Here is a 27943-nt window from a genome sequence, read left to right on the forward strand (position 1 = left end):
CTCAGATGGTAAAGAATCTGCCGGCAATACAAGAAACCCAGGTTCAATCCCTGGGTCAGGAAGATCCTCTGGAGAAGGAATGGCAGTCCACTCCAGTATTCTTGCCTGGAGAATCCCATGGACAAAGGAGCCTGGCAGGCCACAGTCCATGGGGTCGAAAAGAGTCGGACCTGACTGAGCTACTAATGCTACCATACTGTTCTCCATAGTGGCTGTACCAATTTGCATTGCCACCAATAGTCAAGGAGGGTTCCCTTCTCTCCACCCCCTCTCCAGCATTTGTTGTTTGTGGATTTTTTGATGATAGCCTTTTTAGCTGGTGTGAGGTGCTGTCTCATTGTAGTTTTGATTTTGCATTTCTCTAATAATTAGTGATGTTGAACATCTTTTCATGTGCCTCTTGGCCATCTGTATGTTGTCTTTGGAGAACTGTCTCTTTAGGGTTTCTGCCCATTTTTTGAATGGGTTGTTTTGATGCTGTTAAGCATCATGAGCTTTTTGTAAATTTTGGAGACTAATCCCTTATCAGTTACATCATTTGCAAATATTTTCTCCCAATCTGTGGATTGTCTTTTCACTTTGTTTATTGTTTCTTTTGCTTTGCAAAAGCTTTTGAGTAGGTCCTATTTGTTTTTGTTTTTATTTCCATTATTCTGGGATGTGGATCGAAAAAGATGTTGCTGTGATTTATTTCAAAGAGTGTTTTGCCTATGTTTCCTCTAGGAGTTTTTTAGTGTCCAGTCTCAGTTTTAGGTCTTTAATCCATTTTGAGCTTATTTTTGTGTATGAAGTTAAAGAGTGATCTAACTTAATTTTTTAACATGTGACTGTCCAGTTTTCCCAGCAGCATTTGTTGAAGAGACTGTCTTTCCAACATTGTGTAGTCTTGCCTCCTTTGTCATAGGTTAATTGACCATAGGTACATGGACTTATTTCTGGGGTTTCTATCTTGTTCCCGTTGGTCTATATTTCTGTCTTTGTGCCAGTACCATATTGTTTTGATGACTATAGGTTTATAGTATAGGCTGAAGTCAGGGAGCCTGATTGCTCCAGTTGCATTTTTTTCCCCTCAGGATTGCTTTGGCTATTCAGGATCATTTCTGTAGTTTGAGATTTTTTGTTCTAGTTTTGTGAAAAAAGCCGTTGGTAATTTGATGGGGATTTCATTGAATCTGTAGATTGTCTTGGGCAGTATAGTCATTTTCACAATATTGATTCTTCTGATCCGTGCACATGGTGTATCTAGTCATCATTTATTTCTTTGATTTTTTTCATCAGCATGTTAATAGTCACTAGAATACAGGTTTTTTTGTCTCTGAGGTAGGTTTATTCCTAGATATTTTATTCTTTTTGATGCAATGGTAAATGGAATTGTTGCTTAGATTTCTTTTTCTGATCTTTAATTGTTACTGTATTGAAATACAGCAGATTTCTGTGTATTAATTTTGTGATCTTATGATTGTGTTGCTTTTTAAGTATTTAGTAAATAGATAACTCTTGGCTAAAAACTGATGAGATGTTTTTCTATGAATTTCTCGTCTTAAAAGCTGAAGTTGAATACTGATACATTTAATATAAAAATACCACATTTGCACGAGTCAACTTTGATTATGACAGTTTTGAGTTAAAATTATTTTAATGTTAATGTTTTAAGTTTTTTCTACTTTCTTATATATTAAATGCTTTTTAAAAAAAGAAATAGTGTATTACACCAGTTGTGGCAGAAATAGTTTTTAACTTTTTCTCCAAAGGCTTTCCTTCACTCTAACTTGGTGTAACAAGCTGTTCTCAGAATGGTTAGCTTAAAACTGTATGATTTTTTTTTTCCCCCAACTAATGTCGTTATATAACATAAAATAGACTTTTTTGACACACTGGATTGTCTGCTCCATTTGATTGTGAAATCTGTAAATTCAGACTTTTGTAAATGTGTAGTGTCTGACATCTAAAGTCTGACTATAGTGTTTTGTTTCACACTTAACCCTGTTCTCCAAATTCCTCAGATTGTTTTATTTCCTTTAGAGTCATCCATAATCATGGCAAGAGTATGGTATTGAAAGATGAAATGATTAAAGTAAAATTTACTTGAAATCACAGAATTAGGTTTACATATTTCAAAAACATTTTTTTAACTATTTGTGTTTCAGAGAACATCTAGAAATGCTGATGGACCAACTGAAGCTCAAGTTACAAGACACCCAGAACAGCTTACAGATTAGCACTTCTGAGCTGCAGGCCCTGCAGTGTGAACACTACGCCCTGCTGGAGAGGCACAACAGGGTGCTGCAGGAGGCCGTGGGCAAGGAGGCTGAGCTCCGTGAGAAGTAAGCCAGTGGCGCTGGCACATGGGCAGCGAGTGGGCTTGTTGGCACTCCAGCTGGACACCCTTGGGAGGGTGCGGGCTGAAGTTAGGAGTAGGGGGTCCACACATTGGTGGCTGCTTCTGCCTCAGAGCGCACCCTTCTGCTTTGTCTGTACTTGGCTTTACCTGCTCGCCCACCATTCTGTCCATTGTGCCCTCATGGCCTTTCATTGGAGGCCAGCGCTTCTACTTCTCTCTGGAACATTCTGGCAGCTGCTGACGGAGCCCTTACTTTCTTTGGAAACAAGAATTTACAGCAAGCCCTCGCTGTGGGACAGGCAGAGTTTACTAGAAGCACAGCGTGTGGGGGAGCACACAGGCAGAGCTGTGCTCCCTGCCTCGGGCGTGGGCGTCCTTGCCGACAGGGATTGCCCAGGGGTGGAATTGCTCATGTAGACGCCATCTTCCACTCTCTGTCTTCCTCCAGCCGCTCATCATGCTTCATTTCCCACCCTCTGACCTGACCCAGGGCCCTCCTGATATGCTTGCACATCCTTTAGCTGAGTTGGAGTCCAGTGTGGGGGTCTTGAAGGTGGACAGCACTTATTACAGGATTGCACTCCCCCTACCCCCACACTCCCACCCCCTACTTCCAAATCCCGAGAAGCGTCTGCACATGTGCATTGAAGGGGTGACTCCTCACCTGGAGAATAGCAGGCATGTCACCTTGTCCTTCACTCCAGGAGAGCTTCATTTCCCTCTGCTCCTGCCATTAACCCTTCGCTTGAAATGTCGGGGTAGACAGCCTCCAGTTGGCTCATCCACGTCCCCCTCTGCCTCCTGCCTGAGTTCCCCAGGGGCATGTCTGGTCCCCGTCTTGGCCGAGCCAGTGTGGGGTGAACGCTTATGTGGCATGGTCTCTCCCCAGGCTGTGCTCCGTGCAGTCGGAGAACTCTACCTTGAAGGCTGAGCACGTGCAGACTGTCGATCAGCTCACGGCCCAGCACGAGGCCCTACGCGGCAGCTTCCGGGAACAGGCGCGGCAGCTGCAAGAGGAGCACCGGAGAACGGTGGAGACGCTGCAGCAGCAGCTGTGCCGTCTAGAGGCCCAGCTTCTGCAGCCCCGCAGCGAGCCTGCCACGCGGAGTACGTATTTGCGGTGGGGACACGTGCACGGAGTGCATATGTGCAGTGGGAATGCGCGTGTGGAGTGTACGTGTGATGGGGACACATCCAGAGTGTGTACGTGCAATGGGGGCGTGCTGTTTAGCCACCCCCCCACACACACACACACCCCCACGGTGACAAGACAGCCAGTGTTGTGGTCAGTGACATGGCGTCTGCTTGCTGAGTGGAACCTTGGACGCTGAACCCCTTGCTGCTCTTGCAGCAGCCTCTGCTCTTCCACCGGGTACCGACTTCACGTAGTTGAGTTTTCCTCTTTGACTCAAACAGCAGTCTCAAGCCCCCTTGTGCAAATACAGCGTCCACTGCATCCATTTAGTGTTCTTTAGTGCTTTTTCAAACTAATTTTTTTTTTACTCACAAATTCTAGAGAGTCCTGAAATTGTAGGATTGTTTGGTTAAACACAACATCTTCCCTTCCAAGTTTCTAATTAGTGGAGCTTTTGTTTAGCCACATACAAACGACTTCGTTCTGCTTCCTGGAAGCGATGAGAGCCCATCAGCTGGAAGGAGGCCACATCTCAGTGCAGAGTATCAGCTTCATATTTAGTACTGATCCCTCATCACCACGGTGTTGGCGGTGACGGGTCGCTTCTCAGGACCAAACCCAGCTTCCAGACAATGTAAATGTAAACTGAGAACTATCAGAAGTGACTAACCAGGGGACATTGGAGTCAGGAGTCAGCAGTGGAACAAGCAGTGAACAAACGGTCAGAGACCCGGGGAGTCGCTTCTGCAGAGGGAACTGAAGCGGCCTAAGCGAGAGGTGAGGTTGACAGGGCTGGCTGGAACAGGCTCTCACTCCTTGGACCAGCCCATGTAATTGCTCCTACCTTGAGTATTTTTGGGATTCATAAAGGAACTCCTTTGAAGTGTTTTATGACTCTCCTGGTTGTAGGCTGGGCTGGTGGCCAGCGAGCGCAGAGCCCAGCCTGGGCAGTGGGATGGGTCAACCCACCCTGGATTCAGGACTCTTCTTGCCTGTACGCTGATGACAGAGTGGGTGATGGCCCGAACCCTCAGAGTGGAGTGTGAGGCCCATGGTCAGCGACCTCAGAGCTGCCCTCAGCAAGGGTATGGTGTTCCAGGGTTTGCAATGCTGGAAACACCCTTCCTCTGTGACAGGCAGAGTCTGGTTGGAGGGTTTCTATAGCAGCCAGGCCTCTACATTGTGCCGTCCGATAGTTTACCCTAACTCAGGTAGCAAGTGCTGCCTCTGGTGAGTGGACTTCATGGTTAGAGTTCAGTAACTGGCTGGTTAGGGTGGTCTTAAAGTTTCCTCTTTCTGCATCTTTTCCTTGTCTTTCGGTTATTCAGGTTCCCTGCCATGCCGCTGATCATCCTGAGTCATGTTATCTTTGCTTGAGTGTCTCTGCTGGTGCTGAGTCCATTAGTCTGAGCATCTCCCACTTTTTAAAAATCCTGTAACAGGCCCAGCTTCTTCCCAGCAACCTTTGAGGAGTCTTCGAGAGAGGAGAAGTGCAGACCTCCCGTTCCTGGATGTGCAGGTCACGGCCCGGGAGGAGGGGGAGGGGATGGAGACTATGGACCTGGAGCGTGGCTCTCCCGCCAGCACCCCTGCACAGTCCCTGGAGCAGCTGCTCAATTCTCCTGAAGCCAGGCTCGGTACGCTTCTCTGTCTGATTCTGTCATCCTGTCTAATTAACGTCACTCTTAATTACTTATACGTGCTCTTTTGAGCTACTCTCGGAAAAAAATTTTTCAGTGTTCTCCTGTTTTACAAATGGAAAATTTGACTACAGTCAGATTTGGCTTTCTATTTTTTGCTTGTTGACTTTGAGCCTGTGCCCTCATGTATTATTTAAGTAATAATGCCCCCCTCACCTTGTATGAAATCCTCATGGGAGACCACTGAAATTACAGTCTCCCAGTAATTGCTGGTATTTCCTCCTTTATGAGCAAAGTGACACCAGCTCCCAGGACATGAACAGATGAAGGGGGGGTGAGCTGGTGCTGACCTGGTGGCCTCACAGCTTGTAGGCCAACAGCCTGCTCCACAGCAGAGTCTGTCTTCCTGTGTCACTTGCAGCCTTGTAACTGGGGCATGGGGGTGGACCTGCAGAGCCAAGTGGCCATACCAGGGTATTTTCTGGCTGATCTGTTAAAATTTTCACTTATGACCCCTCATTTTTGGAATTAACATTGCACAATTACTTGCAGAGCTGCCTGCATGGCACAGTGAATTCACCAAAGAAGAATTGGTTCAGAAGCTCAATTCCACCACCAAGAGTGCCGACCATTTAAATGGCCTGCTTCGGGAAACGGAAGCCACCAATGCCATCCTCATGGAGCAGATTAAGGTGGGGGGACACTGCCTCCAGGAAGCCCTCTGCGCTAGCTTGTGCGTCCTCGCTGTACCTTTGTTGTCATTTTAAGGGCATTTCAGGAGAAGAGAAGGAGACTTGGTGTTCATCTTTCATATTAACCCTTTTCCCCTCTCTTCTCTGACACCAGCTTCTGAAGAGTGAAGTCAGGCGGCTGGAGCGGAACCAGGAGCGGGAGAAGTCGGCAGCCAACCTGGAGTACCTGAAGAACGTGCTGCTGCAGTTCATCCTGCTGAAGCCGGGCAGTGAGCGGGCGCGGCTGTTGCCTGTGGTGGACACCATGCTGCAGCTCAGCCCTGAGGAGAAGACCCGGCTGGCGGCTGCCGCCCAAGGTGGGCAGGGCACCAGACGGGGTTGTGCTGTGGACCAGTATATCCTGTGCTTGGTAGGAAACGCTGGCTCTGCTTCCTGGGGACAGCACCATATGTGCATCCCTTCCACATAGAAGGGAGCATGCAGTGTCCAGTGTGATTTCCAGTTCCTTGAAACTGGACTTGTGACCTAGTTTGGGTTCTCCCCATGAATTTGGTTTCCTTCTGTGCCATGCTGTGTGTCATGTATCAGACATCCTCGCTCTGACCCTCAGAAAGGAAGACAGTAGGCACTGAAGGCCTAAGGATAGGCAGGTGTGCAGCGTAGAGAGTAACCTTCTGTTTCGCCCCACAGGTGAGGAGGAGAGTGGGTCCCGCTCCTCGGGCTGGGCATCCTACCTGCACAGCTGGTCTGGACTACGGTAGACTGACGGGAGAGTGCTGTTTATGAACCAAATAAGTCTGTTTGGCAAAAAAGGCTCGTGTATGTCACTGTCATTGTCTGGTCCAAAACCATGTGTATGTAATTCACATCTCTGTGTGTGTATCCATGCATACGTCAGATGAATTGAAGACGCTCAGCCCGTGGTGAACATCCAAGCAGTTGGAGTGTGGACACGGCCATGGCCCTCAGACTCTGTGCCCTCTCCGTCGCCTCCAAATCCAGGGTCAATGCCCTGCCCTCCTCTGGACTCTCAGGCTGCCTGGGTCAAGGCTGTCCTGTGAATTCTGAAGTTAAACTAAATTTTGGTACTATACCAGCTAGAATTTAGACTTTTAAAAGAATGTTGTAAGACCATTTATCACAAGATCAGACTGGCAGGACAATTGTTATCATTGACAAATTGTTACAAAAAAAAACTTGTGAGAATGTGAAGGAAGATGCTTTCCTGGTAAAGCTGACGTGTTTATGAAGGAACGTCAAGTCAGTGTGCTGCACTCCACCCCCAAGTCTAAGTTAACATGTGACTGTTTCCTTATTTCCTTTAAAACTCCTGGGTCTGGGGGCGATGGAGAAGGCCCCACTCCACCTGCTGGACGTTCACCATGGACTGAGCCTCTTCGATTCATCTGACACATGCAATGTGTAGACACACACATGGTTTTGGACCAAACAGTGAGCTGTTCTGTTTTCTCCAAAGTATGTTATCTCAAACTGGTTCTGTGGTCACAAGCCCTGTTCCCAGATGGAGTACTCCTGGGGGTCTGCCCATATTCCTATTGTGCTTCAGCAGCTTCTACACCGGAGTCTGTCTGGGGAATTTGCTCAGTCTCTCCAGAGAAGCTTTCCAGTACCCTGGCTGTGTCGCTTGGTGTCCTGTCCAGAGGCACGCCGGTGCTCATAATTCCCGGCACACCGGGCACTTGTGTGCTGCGAGGGGCCCCGGGGTATAGCTCCTGCTGGTGGTGGTGGTGGTACTTGGCTTGATGCCTCTGAATATTCTGTGGACTGCGTCAAAAGTGTGTTCTTAAATCATTAATGTGAAAACTCTATTTTTAATATTTATTTGTTAAAAATCACCTCACAATATGCTCTATGAAGTTGTTTCAGCTTCTAGTCCACCCTGTGATCTTTGGTCTCAGCTGGTGAACTGACTTTGTATTGCGGTTACGGGAACATTGGTTTCCAGTTTATTTTAACTGAGATTTGCTGCTGACATGTTGAGTTTGTTCTTTAACAAATAATCTCAATATCTGACTTTCCTCTTGTTTCAGAAGAACAGACCTAACTAGTGAATGTATTAATGAAAATGTATCTATTTCAGAGCTGACTTCTAAGAATTTAGTTTTTTTACTTGATAAACTGTGAATATGAGTATGCCAGAAGCATACGAGGTAACTGTTATAATATTTAAATAAATCTCACTTTCTAAGTCCAGGCTATCAACCTGTTTTGAAATACGGACTCTACTTACGGACATAATAAGAAAAATGCCTTGTATGATCAGAAATTACTACTTCGATTACAGAATGGATCCCCCTCCCTGGTTTCCACAACGAAAGAAAGTGTAATGATTATTTTAATATTTGTATTAAATGTGTTAGACTGTATGTCACATATTTAACACCTACTTTTCTGTTATGTTAGCCTTGGCCTCCTAAGGGTCTTGAGTTGGTTTATGAAATGGATTTTGGGTTCCTTCTCTGCCGTCTTGACCAGTCAGAACCTTAGACCCCCCCATTGCTTGGGTCAGGAGGCCTCAGGTTGCCTCAGGGTCCTATGCATCTGTGCGTCCAACACTCGCCTTCTGGCTGAAGCTGGAGGCCACCTGGCCCTTCCCTGAGTGCTTCTCAAGTTCTTCCCTCTGTGGTGTGAGGGTCTCCAATACTACAAGCTCTGCTTACATTCCGGACAGTGTACATGGAGGCTTATGCTCCTTTAAACAGAAGTGAACCACTCACCAGCAATGGTCCTGTACCCCACGGTAGCTAATGATGAGAGCGAGAGGTCACATGGAGACATGGCTTTGGTGTTCAGTGAACAGAGCACATGAAAATACTCACATGTGGTTAGTAGGAACTTGGCAGTGGCACTTGGTGCAAGACTTTTGTTTCATGTCTGGAAGGTTTCATGTCTGGAAATCAGCTGTGGCAGGTCTTCCCCGGTGGCTCAGTGGTAAAGAACCTACCTACCAGTGCAAGAGATGCGGGTTCAATCCCTGGGTCGGGAAGATCCTCTGGAGATGGAAATGGCAACACACACCAGTATTTTTGCCTGGGAAATCCTTTGGACAGAGGAGCCTGGTGGGCTGCAGTCAAGTGAAAGTCACTCAGTCATGTCTCTTTGCGACCCCATGGACTGTATAGACCATGGAATTCTCAAGCCCAGAATACTGGAGTTGATAGCCGTTCCCTTCTCCAGGGATCTTCCCAACTTAGGGATCGAACCCAGGTCTCCTGCATTGCGCGCAGATTCTTTGCCAGCTGAGCCACCAGGGAAGCCCAAGAATACTGGAGTGGGTAGCCTATTCCGTCTCCAGTGGATCTTCCCGACCCAGGAATTAAACCGGGGTCTCATGCATTACAGGCGGATTCTTTTACCAGCTGAGCTACCAGGGATTCCCTACAGTTGGTGGGGTGACAAAAGAGTGAAACATTGAGTGCGCACGCACCCCATGCCACTCAGTCAGCTGTGGCTTCAGAAGAGAACAGCTGACTGCTCAGGAGAACAGCCTGGCAGTGCCTTCCAGCTGATTTCACAAATAGGTGATGAAGAGCATTTGGGTGTTTATGTATTGGTTCACCTGCCTGTAAAATGTGATTACGTGGGAAAAAGAACCAAGTCCTGACATTGAGTTGTTACTGTTTTTAAAAATAGGCTTTTTTGAGTTGAACACTGAATACCCTGTGGAAATGTGATTTCAGTTCATCAGTGCAGGTGACTCTCTGGTCTCCGTTGGAGGACAGGCCCACTCCCACCCACGTGGTGCCCCTACTCGAGCCGGCCCTCACCCTCCTATCTGGGGATAGAGGCCACCCCCCTATAAAAAGGCAAGGAAGCCCGTCCATAGTCATCTGGACCCAGATGCAGGGTTCCACCCTAGACAAACCAATCAGTGTCTGACTCTGCAACCCCACGGACTGCTGCATACCGTGCTCCCCTGCCCTTCAATATCTTCCGGAGCTTGCTCAAAGTCATGCCCATCAAGTCAGTGATCCCATCGAACCATTTCATTCTCTCTTGTCCCCTTCTCCTGCTTTCAGTCTTTCCCAGCATCAGGGTCTTTTCTAACGGATTTCCTTTAGGATTGACTGGTTTGATCTTGTAGTCCAAGGGACTCTCAGGAGTCTTCTCCAGCATCACAGCTCAAAAGCATCAATTCTTCAGCGCTCTGCCTTTTTTATGGTCCAACTCACACCCGTGCATGACTACTGGAAAAACCAGAGGTTTGACCAGAGCTTTGACTACAGTTTATGTGCCACACAATTCATTGTTTACAGTGTACAACTGAATGGCTTTAGTGTAGTCATAGGGTTGTGAAACCATCTCCATGTTAGAAAGTTTAATCATTCAAGAAATAAACTCCCTACCTATATGGGCAGCCTCTCCCCCACTAACCCTTCCACCTTTGACAGCCTCTGATCTGCTATCTGTCTGTAGATTTGCCTGTTTGTATAATTTCTGTTACATTACAACTAACTTGTTCCTAATCTCCAAATAATAACCAGGTAAGATTAAATGAAATGATACAGTAAGAGGCTGACTCAGTAGTGTCTGGTATGTAGGACACATACGATAAATGTTCAGTTCAGTCGCTCAGTCATGTCTGACTCTTTGCGACCCCATGAATCACAGCATGCCAGGCTTCCGTGTCCATCACCAACTCCCGGAGTTCACTCAACCTCATGTCCGAGTTGGTGATGCCATCCAGCTATCTCATCCTCTGTCGCCCCTTTCTCCTCCTTCCCCTAATCCTTCCCAGCATCAGAGTCTTTTCCAATGAGTCAGCTCTTTGCATGAGGTGGCCAAAGTATTGGAGTTTAATCCTCAGCATGAGTCCTTCCAATGAACCCCCAGGACTGATCGCCTTTAGAATGTACTGGTTGGATCTCCTGCCAGTCCAAAGGACTCTCAAGAGTCTTCAACACCACAGTTCAAAAGCATCAATTCTTCGGCGCTCAACTACCTTCACAGTCCAACTCTCACATCCATACATGACCACTGGAAAAACCATAGCCTTGACTAGACAGACCTTTGTTGGCAAAGTAATGTCTCTGCTTTTTAGTATGCTATCTAGGTTGGTCATAACTTTCCTTCCAAGGAGTAAGCGTCTTTTAATTTCATGGCTGCAATCACCATCTGCAGTGATTTTGGAGCCCCCCAAAAATAAAGTCTGCCACTGTTTCCCCATCTATTTCCCATGAAGTGATGGGACTGGATGCCATGATCTTAGTTTTCTGAATGCTCAGCTTTAAGCCAACGTTTTCACTCTCCTCTTTCACTTTCATCAAGAGGCTTTTGAGTTCCTCTTCACTTTCTGCCATAAGGGTGGTGTCATCTGCATATCTGAGGTTATTGATACTTCTCCCAGCAATCTTGATTCCAGCCTGTGCTTCTTCCAGCCCAGCGTTCCTCATGATGTACTCTGCATATAAGTTAAATAAGTAGGGTGACAATATACAGCCTTGACGTACTCCTTTTCCTATTTGGAACCAGTCTGTTGTTCCATGTCCAGTTCAAACTGTTGCTTCCTGACCTGCATATAGATTTCTCAAGAGGCAGGTCAGGTGGTTTGGTATTCCCATCTCTTTCAGAATGTTCCACAGTTTATTGTGATCCACACAGTCAAAGGCTTTGGCATAGTCAATAAAGCAGAAAGATGTTTTTCTGGAACTCTCTTGCTTTTTCCATGATCCAGCGGATGTTGGCAATTTGATCTCGTTCCTCTTTTCTAAAACCAGCTTAAACATCTGGAAGTTCATGGTTCACATATTGCTAAAGCCTGGCTTGGAGAATTTTGAGGATAAATGTTAGATGGTTTTAATTCCTACTTCATATGTATAATTAAAGCTTCCCAGGTAGTGCAGTGGTAAAAGAATCTGCCTGGCAATGCAAGAGACACAAGAGATGCGGGTTCAATCCCTGGGTTAGGAACATCCCCTGCAATAGAAAATGGCAACACACTCCAGTATTTTTGCTGGGAAATCCCATGGGCAGAGGAGCCTGGTGGTCTACAGTCCACAAAGTCGCAGAGAATCAGATACAACTGAGCACATATACACACATCACATGTGTAATCACAAACTAGTTTCAGTGCATTCTGGTTGCTGTCACTACCAAGGAGATTAACATTATTGTTACCAGTGAAGTCATGGCTATAAATCTTTTCTGAGGGATGTACTGAATTCTAAACGTAAAATTAAAGATGCTAACATCAATGACATTTGGGTCATTCTGGTTACTCCTTATTAGCAAAAGCCATCTTTTATTTTTTAAAGCAATTAAAAATGTAGGACACATGCAATAAGTGTTAGATGGTTTTATTTTCCACTTCACATGTGTAATTCAGGCTTCTCTGGTGGTTCAGATGGTAAGAATCTGCCTGCAATGCAGGAGACCCAGGTTCGATCCCTGAGTTGGGAAGATCCCCTGGAGAAGGGAACAACAACACACTTCAGTATCTGCCTGGAAATCCAATGGACAGAGGAGCCTGGTGGGATACAGTTCACAGGGTCACAAAGAGGCAGACACAGCTGAGTGTCTAATACTTTCACTTTTATCCAGAATATTGCGATTTCAGCTAGCCAAGTGTCGTGTATCTTTCTTGGTAGCTTAGAAGAAAACAGGCATTTGGTTTTTGTGTTAACTTTAAGTGCTATGCTGTTTCTTAACCTGTTTGCTACTGGCTAGATACAGGTTGGAGAAGGAAATGGCAACCCACTCCAGTGTTCTTGCCTGGAGAATCCCAGGGACGGGGGAGCCTGGTGGGCTTCCGTCTGTGGGGTCACACAGAGTCGGACACGACTGAAGTGACTTAGCAGCTTAGCAGCAGTTACAGGGTATGCTTTTCTTGAGGGGCTCTTGAGAACTGGCCATGGCTTCCTGTTCCTTTTTTTTTAACCCCAACTGGTTACCAGAAGGCCACATTCCCTGACAACCCTTCTGTTTCGACTTCAGTCTTTTTTCTCACTAACTTCCCCGAGGGAATGGGTCTGTGCCTGATCTACCGGGCTTCAGAAAATCTCCATTATCTTGGAATGTATTTTCCAGTTGCTTTGTTTGAGCTTAGGTGTAATTGTGACTCACCGTACCGAGGAGGGGAGGATGAGGATAAAAGTCTGGTGGAGCAGACAGAAGAAAACAGAAGACACCACAGGCTTTCAGAGAAATGGGGTTTTTTTTAATTAAAATTTATAAATATGAAAAAGTAAACAGACCTGTACCATGTCAGGTTCTAGAAAGAGTCGCCATCTGCTAAGAGCATTGTTTGTTAATCACAGTTGATTGCCTTCGATATCTTACTTGTACACAGAAGCATGCTTTTTATTACTTCTCTTATGACCAAAGTAGAGGTTAGAATTAAGACCCATTCCAAGCATTCTAACAGATAGTTTATTTCAGTGCAGTTTAAGATTATAAGAAGACACTCTTCCCAAAGAGTGAAATACAGTTTTTCACAAAGTTTGAATTTGTAGCAGTCTGTGGAACAATGTATCAATATACATCCTACATCAAGCATAATTAGTAAAGCTCTACATTTTGTGATATAGATGGACAGGGAGGCCTCGCGTGCTGTGATTCATGGGGTTTGCGGAGAGTCGGACACGACTGAGCAACTGAACTGAACTGAACTGATTGTAAGCTGAAAACTCATGTTCAGCACTGGATGGTGTCCAATGTTTAATTCCTGTGATTCATTCTGGGTTTCTGACTGAGATCACTCTCTGGCCTTGTGCGTTTCTCCTGGGACCCATAAAATATGCAACTAACTTAATTTCATGACTGTACTATTTCTGCTTTCTTTCCTGGAAAAGGAATCATTCAGATCAGCTTTCAAACTGCCTTACAGACGACAACTTTGAAATATTTTAAAAGGATCTCCTCTATTCTAGAACTGCTCTAATACAGTAGTCACTATTCACATATGGATATTGAAAGACTGAACTGTAGTTATTCCAAACTGGGATGTATTATAAGAATAAAACACACAACAAATTTTAAGAACATATGAAAATAACTTGTTTCTTTGAGACAGCTAAAAAAATAGAAAAGTTCTGGCAGGACTGATTAAGAGAAGGAGAAAGATGACACATACAAATAATCCAGGAGACATATAACAGATGGGGGCTTCCCAGGCGGCGCAGTTGATAAAGAACCTGCCTGCCAAAGCAGAAGACACCCTGGAGGAGGAAATGGCAACCCACTTCAGTATTCTTGCCTGGGAATTCTCACGGACAGAGGAGCCTAGCGGGCTACAGTCCACGGTGTTGCACAAAGTCAGACACAACTGAGGTACTGGGCAGGCACACATATAACAGATAAAATTTTAAAAGACTAATATAAACAATTATGTGTAATGATTTTGAAACTGGAGATTAATTACTTTTAAACTTGAAATTTACTCGATATACTGTTAACCTATGATGATTGTGTAAAATTTAAAAACTTGAAAAATCCTGTAATTGGAATAGAAATTGAAATGGTGCTTAAAATCTTCTCAAGAAGAAAACACAAAGTCCAAATGGATTTGCAGTCATGTTCCATCAAACTTTCAGGTAATAACTGCCCCAATTTGATAGGTTTATTCAGGCAATAAGAAAGGAAATTTTCTCCAAATTATTCTAGGAGACCAGCATAAACCCTGATAGCTTTTCTCTTCCCTCAAATGGCAGAATACTAAACAAACTTTCCCCCTTGTTTTATTTCCTAACTTAAAATATATCTTGGAAGTGGTTGTTCAGTTGCTAGAAGTCATTCTTTATTACATAATTATTACAAATCATCTGTCTTATTTTTATTCAACTGTGGTGAAATATACATAAAATTGACCTTAAACATTTTCAAATGTGCAGTTCAGTGGCATCAAGTATATTGACATTGTACAACCTCCAGGGCTTTTTCATCTTGCAAAACTAAAAGTGTATGTGTCAATCAGAACTCCTGAGTTCCCCTCCCCACTGCCCCTGACCCCCACCATCTACTTTCTGTCTCTGAGTTTGACACCTCTGGGGACCCAGTATTTGTCGTTTTTCATCTGACTTATTTCACTCAGCATAGTGTCCTCAAGGTTCATCTGTGCTGTAGCATACATCAGAATTTCCTTGCTTTTTAAGGCTGCATGATATTCCATTCTGTGGATGGACTCCATTTTATCCATTTCTCCATCCATGGACCTGTCTCCACATTTGGCTATTGTGAACAGTGTTGGGAATGAACAGTTGTACAAATCTCTCCAACTCTCTTCAGGTGTCTGGTTTCAGTTTTTTTGGATATATACTCAGGAATGGGACTGCTGGATCATATAGTAGTTCCATCTTTAGTTTTCTTGAGCTTTCATACCCTTTGCCACTGTGGCTGCAGAAACTTACACTCCCACCAAAAGTGCAGGAGGGCCTCAATTTCTCCACCAAAACAACATCTTGGTCAACACATGTTGACAGCAGCATCGCCCTGGAGAGGTTTCCCTGGTGGCTCAGACAGTAAAGAATCCACCTGCAACACAGAAGACCTGAGTTTGATCCCTGGGTGGGGAAGATCCCCTGGAGAAGGGAATGGCAACCCACCCCAGTATTACCTGGAGAATCCCATGGACAGAGGAGCCTGGTGGATTACAGTCCATGGGTTTGCAGAGTTGGACACCACTGAGCAACTAATGCTTTCACTTCACTTTTCCTCCTGAACAATAAGGTGGTTCTGATTTGCATTTCCCCAGCTGAAACTCCAATACTTTGGCCACCTCATGCAACAAGCTGACTCACTGGAAAAGAGTCTGATACTGGGAAGGACTAGGGGCAGGAGGAGAAGGGGACGACAGAGAATAAGATGGCTGGATGGCATCACCGACTCGATGGACATGAGTTTGGGTGAACTCCGGGAGTTGGTGATGGACAGGGAGGCCTGGCGTGCTGTGATTCATGGGGTCGCAAAGAGTCGGACACAACTGAGCGACTGAACTGACTGACTGAATTAGTAGTGATGTTGACCATATTTTCATGTGCTTATTGACTTTTTTTTTTGTCTTAACAGATGTGTTGTAGGTAGAAACTGTGATTATTTAATGCCCTGGTTAAACAAACTTTTTCAGTTGCTCTTAAAAGCAAAACTGCATTGGCCCTCCTGGTACAACTGCTGTGGCCATTTCTGTACCACTGCGGTATGCCCGCTCTGCCCCACCCCATTATTCCTTACGGTGCAGCTTTACCTGCTGGGCTAACAGGGTTCCCTGGAGCCTTTCCTGAGAACCATTATTGAACGGGGTCTGCAGCGCTGCTGAGACGCTAGGAGTGACCCCATCGTAGGACCTGGTCAGAGTGGAGATGACTCTCAGCACCGACACAGGCCACGTCTACGGCCTACAGATTGGGGTGTGGGGACGGCGAAGCACGAGGGAGGGTGAACCGGCCCCGGATCCAGAACCGGCTTGCTGCGTCCCGACCAGTGTTCTCCACCGGCAGGGCGGGGCCGCGGGGCGGGGCGGGGCGGGGCCTATCTGGAGGCGGGGTCGAGATTCGAGCTGGCGGTTCCGGGGGGCCGGGCTGGAGGTGCGCCAGTTCCGGGAGCTGGGAGGACCCGGCCGGGGCCTAGTTGGAGGCGAGGGCCGACATCCGGGAGGGCGGTTCCGGGGGCGGGGCCAGAGTGGGCGGGACAGATTCGTGGTGGGCGTGGCCTTCACGGCCCTGGCCCGCCCCTTCCTGCCCCGGCGCGCAGCGAGGAGCGGCGGCTGCTCTGCAGTAGCGACGGGAGAGGCGCGGGGACGCGGTGCGAGTTCGCGGGGCCGCGGAGATGCTGGGCGTGGCGTCAGGAATGACCAACAGGTAAGATCGCGCGGCGGTGAACTCGAGGCCGGAGCCGGAGCCACAGCCACGTCGGCGGTGCTGCCGCCGGGGCGGCCCCTCCCTGCGGCGCGGGCGGACAGGCCTGCAGAGCCCCGGGCCCGAGTGGACCGCCACCCGGCCCGGCGCTCTTAGCCCTGCTCGGATCGCCGGAGGCGTCCGTGAGGGCGGGGACGGCTCAAGGCTAGAGATTTACCGGGTTAGAAACGGAACAGACCTTAAAGGATATTTACTCATTCATTAAATGTAAAATGAGTCTGTGATCTCGACGTGTATAACGCATGCTTCATGAAAATAACGTTTTCGTAACAAAAAAATTCAGTGCGACGAGAGCCGTGCTTGTACATTTTGCAAATCTCCTAAATGTGTGCCTTTCCCAACCTGTTCTGCCTTCAGTCCGCTGCGGCCCGTTTTGCTTGAAATCCGAAGAAAACCCTCTCCTACGCAGAGATGCGGTTGGAAGAGGGAGCTTTTCACGTAGTTGCGGTATTTTCTGTTATTACTCCAAAACTGGGCAACTTAATGTTTCTTAAATGTGAGTTCGCTGTGGAGTCCTCAGTCTTACCGGGAGCTTTTTACTCTCGGTGACGCTGAAATTCTCCGCGGGCCCTTAAGTTCAAAGGGGCTTGCTCCTCATTGTAACAGGCATGTTCCTCGTTTGGAAGTGTTGATTCACTGAGTTAGGCAGATCTTCCAAATGCTGACACATCTCTTTATACAGTGTCACTAAGTAGCATTTGTTAATATTACTTCTCATCCGCTCCTTAGAAGATCTTTAGGTTTGAAATTCTCTCAAGCTCCAGGCAGTGGAAAGAAGTTTTCCAACATTCTCCTTCTCAGTTAGAAGCTTGATTTTTATTGTTGGTAGGAAACTCTTGTCAATTGTTTTCTTCAAAGTAACAGACTCGCTTTGTTTAGTTTCAAGAAATGTCTGCCAAATGCTAGTCTAAAAACCATAGTTTGTTATTCTTTCTGGTAAGAACGGTAGACCATGAAAAAAAGCCTCTGATTGAATGGTCCCTGGGTCACCCTCTTGCTTGCCCTGCAGACAATTGTCCTACTGTGGGGAGCAGCCCAAGTGCTTCTTTCATCACAAGAAACAGAACAGAAGGTCAGAGGTCGAGATTTAATAACATCAATAATTGGTACTGCTTCATTAAGGACAATTTTCTGTTTCTAGAAAAATTTATTGAAAATTAAATGGATACAAAATTTAACATATATGTAAGGTATGAAGAATGACAATACAATGGATACAATCTGACTTGAATATAACCATCTCCCTTTATTTTCTTTGGCTGCACCACACAGCATGTAGGATCTTAGTTCTGCAACCAGGGATCAAACCTGCACCCCTGCATCCCTGCATTGAGAGTGTGGAGTTTTAACCACTGGTTCACCAAGGAAATCCCTAAGCAGGTCCTTTTAAGAGCCTTGCTTTTCTTCTGATCCCATCACATTGCTATCCTAAATTTTCCTTTAGCAGTCCCTTTTTGTTTCCTTTTAGTACTAAGTACATTCATAGTGTTGTGTGACCATCACCAGCATCTGTCTATCTCTAGAACCCCTTTTTCTTGTAAAACTGAAACTCTCCTCATTTTACAACTTCCCATTCCCCTCTCCCTCCAGCCTCTCATCACCCTTGTTGTATTTTCTGTCTCTGATTTTGACAATTCCAGGGACCTCATGTAAATGGAAGGGAGAAGGCAATGGCAACCCACTCCAGTACTCTTGCCTGGAAAATCCCATGGGCGGAGGAGCCTGATAGGCTGCAGTTCATGGGGTCGCTAAGAGTCAGACACGACTGAGCGACTTCACTTTCACTTTTCACTTTCATGCATTGGAGAAGGAAATGGCAACCCACTCCAGTGTTCTTGCCTGGAGAATCCCATGGACGGGGGAGCCTGGTGGGCTGCCGTCTATGGGGTCGCACAGAGTCGGACACAACTGAAGTGACTGAGCAGCAGCAGCAGCATGTAAATGGAATCATCCCGTCTTTGCTTTTTGTGACTGGCTTATTTCACACAGCATATCATCCTCAGTGTTCATCCATTTTGTATTGTGTGTCGGAATTTCCTTTCTTTTTAAGACTGAGTAATACTCCATTGTATGTTTATACCATTTATTTGTTTATTCACTCATCCTCCAGTGGACACTTGGGTTGTTTCCACCTTTTGGTTACTGTGAATAATGCTGCTTTGAAAATGGATGTACATTTTTTATTTGAAACTTTTGCTGAGATAATTGTATCGGGTGGGGGTGGTCCCTGGTGGCTCAGCAGTAAAGAATCCTCCTGCAATGCAGGAGATACAAGTTTGATCTCTTAGCCATGAGGATCTCCTGGAGAAGGAAATGATAACCCAATCCAGTATTCTCACCTGGGAAATCCCATGGACAGAGGAGCTTGGTGGGGTCCCAAAAGAGTTGGACATGACTTAGTGACTAAAGAACAACAACAGTTTATTTTATTAATTTTTTATTTATTCATTTATTTATGGCTGCTTCATGTGGCACACAGGATCTTAGTTCCCCAACCAAGGATCAAACCCCTGCAGTGGAAACGGGAGCTTCTTGGCATTATTATGAAAACGGTTTTGATCCCCAGGCTTCTTTAAAATGTCTTGGGAACCCTCCAGGGTTTCCAGACCACCCTTTGAGAACCACTGTTAACATCGTCTGAAATCAGGAGGGAAGTAGAGATTCTTGGAATATTTAAAAAGAAGTATCTACAAAGAGTTCTCTTAGAAATGAGTGTCAAGTGCTTGTTGTAGTGAGTGCTTTCTGTTTGGGAGGAGTTTTAGTGGGACTTGAAGAACCGCTATGGGAAAAGCAGCTTTTGCCTTGAAAAATTTTTCTGGGGCACAGTGCCAGCGTGTCATGAAGAGGGGTGATGCCCTGTTGGGGTTTCTTCTGGATCTTCACTGCCCTGTGCCTATTTGTGTGCAAGGAAACCATGCTCTTAGTTTAACTGGTGGGAAGTTGGCAGTAGGGAAGATAGCTCCATCTGGATGTCGTGTGCCCTGCAGGCTTAGAATGTGAGGACCATGGTCATCACCCCTCTTTCATTTGGGGCACCCTTGACCTAGTTCCTGGACGCTCTTTCTCCTGCTGAACGTGGGTGGCTTTCCCTTTCCTCCCTGAAGGGAGGAGTATCTTCCTGCCTTCCTGAGGCCCCAGGGGCTACAGGTTGGGGGAGGCGGATTCAGGCTGATGATGGAGGCTCAGAGCTTTCCCCCGGAAGCCTCTGTTTTCAATAACCCTGTGTCTGTTCCTCAGACGGTCGTTTAAGTAAACCTCAGTGTAGGTCCTGTTCTCAGCTAGGGCTGCACTTAAATAGAAGGAGAAGCATCTCAAACCATTCGTCGATTTTACATTTCTCCTAATTGTGCTTTAAGCTGTGGTTTCCCACCCACAGGAATGTCCTCTGCATTACACGCTGGCCTGTGGCCAGGTTGTTTTCCTAAAGCTTTAAGTTATTTGAGAAACACAAGCTGGGGTGCCCATTGCCACATTCCATGGACCCTCCAGCAACCTTATGCCTCGTGAGATGTTCCGTCCTCTCTTGCTTCGTCAGATGTTTCCACGCATGAGCTCATGGGAGGGGGTTAATTTTCCTGCATCTTTTTCATGTCAGAGCTTATTGGCCTTGGCGAGTCCACGGTGACTTTTGATGTGCAGGTTGGGAGGCTGCAAACACAGCAGGCTGTGCACAGTGAGTCCTGTGCGAGGAAGCAGAGGGTGGGGGGCAAGCGTGAATGCCCTTAGGGGAGCTTGGGGTGGGGCACACCAGACTGAAGTAACTTGCCTGAGGTCAGGTAAGGTCCTACGCAGGTGCAAGAAATAATATAGAAAGAACCAGTGTATTCTTTACCCAGTTTCCCCACTGATAGAGTTTTGCAAAGCTGTGGTACATGATCCCAGACGCAGCGTCAACAGCCATGCAGTCCCTGGGTCTCACTGAAATTTCCCGGCTGTACCTGCAGTCATGGCTCTGGGACACCCCACCCAGGTGAGACTTTGATGTATCCGAGCTACATTAACAGGATAACTCTGGGTATTTCTGGATGGATTATTCTATGTCACCACGGAGCTGTTGTGTCACAGAGTCCCGGATGTCAGTCTCTTTCAAGTCGATTCCATTTGTGCGTCCTTGGGGCCTTGCTGTTCTGAGACCCATGTGCCAGTGATCATGGTACTTCCTCCCGGAGGCCAGGGTCTCCTCCCACCCCACACGCTGTGCACACAGAGCCAGCCTGACAGTCCTTCCTGTTGGGGGGCTCCTCTTCTGATGCATCCGTTCGGGAACGAGTCCGAGCAGCTGCTTAGACAGATTGTAGGTTACTTCTCACTTCCCTTGTGGCTCAGACGGTAAAGTATCTGCCTGCAATGCGGGCGTCCAGGGTTCAAGCCCTAGGTTGGGAAGATCCCCTGGAGAAGGAAATGGCAGCCCACTCCAGTATTCTTGCCTGGAGAATCACATGGACAGAGGAGCCTGGTAGGTTACAGTCCGTGGTTTTGCAAAGAGTCAGACATGACTGAGCGACTTCACTTTCTTTCTTTCTCGTGGGGAAGGGTGGTAGTCCTTATGTTGTGTTTCACGTGTTTGTTTTTGCTCCTGAGGCCGGGCGTGTTGCTGTCCACATAGGCCTGCCTGGGGGATGTGGGCGGCGGGCGTGTGGGCACGTGGACACGGTAGGTGGTGTCTGGGCTGCTAGTGGGTCCTCGTCCTCCTTGACACGGAGGACTCAGCAGCAGGCTCTTAGGTGCCAGGTGGGTGTGGCCACAGAGATTCGAGGGGGATGGGACATGGCCCCAGCTTTCGAGAAGCTTTCAGTGTGTTTGTGTCCTTCATGTCAGTTCCACGTTCTCCTGGAGCACCATGTTTGGCATGTCACTTCTTCTTTTAGAATGTTAGGAAGACTCCTGACTGCCTGTCAGATAAGGTATGGACTCCCGCGCCTGGCACTCAGGCTGTTTGTCACCTTTTGGCTGGTCGTTAGCCCCCTCAGCCCCTTGTCTCTGGAGGCACCCTGCACACCCCCAACATCAGGGCCTCTGCTCACATGACTGGAAAACCTTCCTCTCCTGTGTCTTCTCGGCCATTGGAGCCAAGTGACCACTTGGCCCTTGGATGCTGAGTTTCTGAGACATGGATTGAGGTTGTGCTGGGGCCTCAGGGCTCAGAGCTCATGTCCTTCCTCCTAGAACACTTTGACCTCCTTCAGGTGACTACCGTCTCGTGTTTTATGTTGTAGTTACTTGTGTGTGCATGCTCAGTCACTTCAGTCATGTCCAATTCTTCGTGACCCTATGGGCAGTCACCCACCAGGCTCCTCCGTCCATGGGATTCTCCAGGCAAGAATATTGGAGTGGGTTGCCCTGCCCTCCTCCAGGGCATCTTCCTGACCCAGGGATTGAACTGGTGTCTCTTATGTCTCCTGCATCAGCAGGTAGGCTCTTTACCACTGGTGCCACCTGGGAAGCCCCGTAATTACTTGTATCTGTATCTGATCTTTTTTGCCAAATCATAGTTTCTAGAAGTAAAGGAGCATCTTCATTGGGTTTGTTAGATGTCCAAGGAAGAACGAATTGGATTTAGTTGGGCTTCATTTCTCCTTTTTTTCAATCATCAGTGAATTGACGAGTCCGCAGCCGGCTCTGCTAGATGCTTGTGACAGGCTTTCAATGAAGTCATAAGACGTGGGGTGAGAAGATCTGGCCTGCACACGTGGTTTAGCTGAACTCTGCAGTGTGTGACGTCCCAGTGGCAGAGACCTGGCGTCCAGGGACCTCTGGAGAGAAATTCAGAGATGCTCAGCCATCCCTGTTAGATTATTTCTTCTCATGACTGGGCCGCCCTTTTGGAAACTTTCTTACTAATAACCACCTTTTATTAATAACCTCTGGTTACACAAGTACTTTAATGTGTTAAACATCTATTTCACAAATCTTACACAGCTGCACTTCGAGGCAGGGCTTTTATGCCCACTTTACAGATGGAAACAGGGCAGGAGATAGGCAAGCCACTGCATCACAGGGTTGGGGTGAGATGAGCCGAGGTTGATGCCCAGCCTCATCCATTTCCCACATCCGCTACCCTGGTGTCCCCACCCTGTGTCACCTCCCCCCTGTGTCCCCTCCTGTCCAGATGAGGCTGGGGTTCCCGCTTCTCCTGGGTGTCAGGGTGTCCTCTTCACGTGGTAGGTAGTCGCGCTCCAAGTGTGACGATCACGAGGGGCTGCATTGTCTCACTGCCAGATGGTCCTTCCTTCTGAACGTGGAGGTTGTAGATCTCACACTTGAGGCCCAGCTGGAGGACGTGTCAGGTCACCTTCTTCACTTGAACTTGGGGTGTGTGTTTCATCTTGAGCACCTGGCCCCTTTGCCTCCCGCTGGATGGGAGACTGAGTTTGGAGAAGCACATTGTCCGTGTCACACTTGAGCCCCACTCCCCTGTTCCACAATGACACAGTGGGGACCAGGCCCACTCCGAACCCTGAGCCCGGCCAGGCCAGGTCCAGGTAATGACCCTCAGGGGGAGGTGCCAGCGTTCTCCTGTCACCCTCTGAGGACAGCGGGGCAGGATGTGATGACCCAGCGGATCTTCCTCACATCTTTGGAACGTGACGGTGAGAGATCAGTGCCACGGGCCTCCCCACCCCCACCCATGCCTCAGTGCCCTCACGAAAAGCAGTTCTTCACTTTGGGATCCTGGAGACAGATGCAGAAATAGATGAAGACGAGCCTGCTGATATCATGGGATTACAAAAGGGACCTCAGGCCTCTGACTTGCGGTTTCCTTCCAGCTTGTGTTTATTCTTTGGATGTTTGACTTTAGGTTAAAAACTGATCCCAGTTCCTCAGGCTTGAGTTGAATGCCTCTGTCCGATATTCTAATAGGAAATTTTAGAACAAAGTAAATATTCACTCACTACTTTCTAATTTTCTCATTCAGAGAGTGTGTGGGAAAATGGTGTCTGGAACATCGCCGTTTAGTTGGGGCCCGCACCGGAATACACCACTTCCCTCGGGTGCTGACGCTCTGCTGCCAGAATTGCTGCCTCTTTGGCATGCAGCGTGGGCTTGTCACAGTGGGACGTGTGTGAGGGAACAGAGTGCGGTCTTCATTAGAATCTTGAGCTGGGCTAACTCACCCAGCACACCAGCAGACTCTGTTTTCCAAGTGTGGGCAGTGATGTTTTTGTAACAGCCGTGGATTCTTTGTAAACATAGCTGAGACTGGTTCTCTGTTTTCAAAAATGAGTCTAAGAAAAGAAGAGCTTCAGCTCCAACTGGAATCTGGAAGGTTCTGTTAGCACTTAGCCCATTTCGGGCAACTGACTATACTTATATGTTTGAGGATAATGATGAAAAAAATGTAAAAAGTTTAAAAACTATATGGGTATAGGACACTAGGTTATCTGTCTCGTGGGCCAGACCAGAATTGCAGTGATGTAACATTGAACTGGGTCCCAGGCTAGTGTCTGAAATAATTTAATGCTGGTTCTGGACTTAATGTCCTTTTTTTTTTTTTCCAGTGCTGGCCTACTCACACCAGGAAATGAAAGCACTTTTTGTCTTTGGGTATTTGCCAGATCTGCCCAAAGCTCACGGCATCTGCAGATGTCTGCTGGAGGCAGTTTCTGGATGCTGTTAACAGAGTATGTAGCATGGGTACTGGTGCACAGGCTACGAGACTCTGCGTCTCTGCTTCAGACCTGGGCCTCCCAGCCCTGCTCAGGTGCTCTCCCCTCTCCCGGTTCACTGGTGATGACAGAGGACAGCAGCGAAATGTGGAAAGTGATGCTTTAACTATATTACGTAGCTGTCCATTGAATTTGACAAAAGACAAAAAAGTTCCAGCGATTCCTCAAAAATTCAGAGGTCTCAGTTTTCCCACAAAGGTCATCTGGAGACCGTGAGACCAGACTTAAAAAGAAGCGTTTTCCCATCTTGAGCCCTTTTGACTTTTAAAATAAACACACACCGCATCTCTTTCTGATGATGTGTTCCGTCATTGAGACGCTTTCTATGAAGGAAGTTGTGGTGACAGTTTCTGGAATGTTGGGGCTTCGGCAGATGCAGATTAAGTGGGTGATGGAGCTCCAGGGACACCAGGCTTGGGAACTTTTTAGCAGTTAAGCTTTCTGCTGCACAGTCAGGCTAATTGAGATTCCCAGGAGGAAGCATTCCTGGAGATTAGCTGAACAAATGGGGGGATGAAAGTCAAAGTCTGAGGTTGGGTCTGTTAGATGCATTTTGATAAAGAGCTTACATTCTAACAATGCGGCTTTGTCCACAAAGGCTGCCGGTGCTGTAGGGAGTCCTGTGTATGCCACACCCATGGACAGTGCGGAGCTCGCAGGAAGCACTCAGGACGTACTTGTCAAATGAATAAATGATGGTGTCATGTTTTATTTGGTGTGTATTCTTTTTGGCTTAGTGAAACAGAGCCCTTTAAATGTTGCCATAAAGTCACTCCTGAGTAAATGCTGATAAAGATGGCTTCAGTCGGCGTTAAAATCAATTTGAAGGCTTATTTTAACTCCATGTGATTTCAGTAACTCTGTGCGGTATTTCAGTATTCCCTCTCTTCCTGGGGTTAGCACGGTAACAGTTCTCCAACCTGAGGAGGTGCCACTCTGCACCAGTAAGGTAGGGGTGAAATTTTCCCGGTGAAACGTTGACAGTTTTTCCTGTGAATTTCCTCAGTTTCCATATTAATATTTAATTTCAGTACTGTTAAATCAGAATTCCGGGTGGACTCTTTTGGTGAAATTGGTAGAATTGTCCTGATGTTTCTTTCTTTGGAGGAATAAAGGGGCAAGAACAGCAGAGAGCTGCTTCCTGAAGGGAGGAAAGTGGGGGTGGGGGGAGCCACGTTGTCTGTCTATACCCATCACGGCTCGTCACAGAGAGTCTGGAGTAACCGGGTTTTCAGGGGAAAAGAGGAAATTTATTCCTTTAAGTGCCATGAAACGGTGATATCCTTTGTTAGCAGTTAGGGGGGAAAGCCAGTTTATTGACTTAGAGTCTCATTTTACATCAGCAGAAATTCCAGATGGATAATATTTAATAGTTATGTATAAAATCCAGCCAGATAAACATGAAAATGTAATAGGAATGTTTCTCAGATTCCTAGAATGAGAAGTACTTTTTAAATTCAGAAGTTTTAAGAACCAAAAGGAAAGGTTTATTGGAAGGAGAATAAATTTGTGAAAACTAAAAACAAAAAACATTGGGAAAAACATCTGCAACAAAACAAGATAGCGTTAGTATTATGAGTTGATCAGAATATGAGTACCTAGTGTATGTAGAAGGCAATGGCAAGCCACTCCAGTACTATTGCCTAGAAAATCCCATGGATGGAGGAGCCTGGTAGGCTGTAGTCCATGGGGTCGCTAAGGGTCGGACACAACTGAGCGACTTCACTTTCACTTTTCACTTTCACACATTGGAGAAGGAAATGGCAACCCACTCCAGTGTTCTTGCCTGGAGAATCCCAGGGACGGGGGAGCCTGGTGGGCTTCCGTCTATGGGGTCACACAGAGTCGGACACGACTGAAGTGACTTAGCAGCAGCAGCAGCAGCAGTGTATGTAGGGGAAAGACCGTAGATGGAGAAAATGTAACAAAATAGAAACAAACAGGGAAATAAAATTAATGTGCAAAAGTACAAGACATGTTGCAGCATGATTAGTGGTTCATCAAAGAGATGCATATTAAAATAGGTACCATCAGTTTTACAGGATTAGCAGATCTTGTTAAAAACATGAGTACCTTATATCACAGGTGTGAAGATATATTGGTAAAATTTGTTAGGAAAACAATTTGGCAGTATGTATCAAGTCTGAAATTATTTGTAACTTGTAATTCAGAATTTCCACTTCTGTAAATCAAACCCGAGAAAGTAATTCTAAATGAGAAGAGAATGTGACGTGAAACGCAGCCTTATTTGCACTACAGTTTGCCCTGCTGTTTAATTCAGTTCTGACACTGTCCAGCTGGAGTATACAAATTAACCCTGTCAGTTTCATATATATTATCCTCTTTCATCAAAATCAGAGAGTAGGTAGTTTCTGTAAGTTAAAGTTTCCAAGTTTGAAGTGTAAAATGCTTCATGAGATTGCCAGTGTCCAGGGCCCCAACTTTGTGTGTATTTGAAAAAGAACTGGTTTATTTCTGTCAGTAAACACTATTTCTTAATGACCCATACAGAACAAAAGGCTGAATGTTTAATGAAATAGAGATGTAAAATACAAGATCTTACTGTTCTGTTAACATGTCCCAGCAAAGAGGAGTAACCTCGGGCCATTAGACACCTCAGAAACGCACAGGAGCAGGAGGACATCTCACTGCGGCATTCTTGACCCCAACAAGCAGGGCAGGTAATCCAGATGCAGTGATTGCCCTTCCTGGTCTGGGATTGTGGGCTCCCTGCTAACAACCCAGCAGAGCCCACTGGGTTTTCACAGTCCTCACCGCCTCTGCTGTTCTGGCATTTCTCTTTTTTTCTTAATGTGACAAATGGACTTAGTCTGCAGCCGGTAATTGAGGCAAACACCCTTTGACATCAGGTGTGAGGAGACTGTTAGGAACACATTTAACGGTAGGAAAATGACACGGCAGCCGCCCTGCCAGGGTGCCTGATGCAGTGCTTGGGTCCCGCCCTTGGGTAGGCTGAGCTCAGTCTCCTATGGAAGCTATCCTTTGTGGTTTGGCCTCCACACCCAAACTGGCCTCAGCTCAGAGTCTGTGCAGGTGGAGACCCTGTGGTGATCCCGCCTTCGTGGCCATGATGGACACCCTCCTGGACAATATGGACATTGGTCCTGAGAGTTTCTAAGTGTCCCCAGCAGGTTCCAAGTGTCTGAGATACCCGGTGTGTGGTCCCCGGAGGCTCATGCACACAGTCAAAGAAGCTCCTCTGGTTTCTCAGTCTGTAAATATGAGTTGATTGTAATTGGCTGTGATCAGTATTAGCTTCTGTTCCACAGGAAGTAAGAAAATAAAACTTTCCATCTTCTGATTGACTATTAATAACTTCCCAACCATTATTCGTATTTTGCAGCAGAGTGTTGGTTTGTATTCAGTTGGACTTGACCTCCAGGTTGTGAGAGGGTGTGGTGGTGCTGACTTCTGAGGAGGAATCCCTCTCTTGACATTTAAAATCACTTTGCTTTTAACCTACCCTGTCGCCCTCCACCCTCAAGTGCTGCGTCTGTGGAGTGGAGCTCATTCTGTGAAGCACTTGCTGCAGGATCTGGAATCCCTTTCTGCACGTGCTTGTGAGTTGTGTGTACGTGT

The 27943-nt window shown here is 46.7% G+C and overlaps 2 protein-coding genes across 4 annotated transcripts in view; both read left to right on the forward strand.

Moving 5' to 3' along the window:
• The window catches only part of GCC2 (GRIP and coiled-coil domain containing 2), a 35132-nt gene extending 26932 nt beyond the window's left edge, over nucleotides 1-8200 (forward strand). For all 3 annotated transcript variants that reach the window (XM_088841390.1, XM_088841389.1, XM_088841391.1), the window contains 6 exons: nucleotides 2148-2324; nucleotides 3231-3448; nucleotides 4919-5113; nucleotides 5669-5808; nucleotides 5963-6164; nucleotides 6499-8200. In XM_088841390.1, coding sequence (XP_088697516.1) covers nucleotides 2148-2324; nucleotides 3231-3448; nucleotides 4919-5113; nucleotides 5669-5808; nucleotides 5963-6164; nucleotides 6499-6569 — 1003 coding nt within the window. In that variant the 3' untranslated portion in view covers nucleotides 6570-8200. The remainder of the gene's footprint in view (nucleotides 1-2147; nucleotides 2325-3230; nucleotides 3449-4918; nucleotides 5114-5668; nucleotides 5809-5962; nucleotides 6165-6498) is intronic.
• An 8269-nt stretch (nucleotides 8201-16469) lies between these two features.
• LIMS1 (LIM zinc finger domain containing 1) overlaps nucleotides 16470-27943 on the forward strand; it is an 81691-nt gene continuing 70217 nt past the window's right edge. Inside the window, exon 1 of the mRNA XM_055400789.2 lies at nucleotides 16470-16619. Coding sequence (XP_055256764.1) covers nucleotides 16588-16619 — 32 coding nt within the window. The 5' untranslated portion in view covers nucleotides 16470-16587. The remainder of the gene's footprint in view (nucleotides 16620-27943) is intronic.

Source organism: Moschus berezovskii, chromosome 11, assembly GCF_049115385.1.
Source record: "Moschus berezovskii isolate FMDL1 chromosome 11, NW_MosBer_1.0, whole genome shotgun sequence".
Taxonomy (NCBI): Eukaryota; Metazoa; Chordata; class Mammalia; order Artiodactyla; family Moschidae; genus Moschus; species Moschus berezovskii.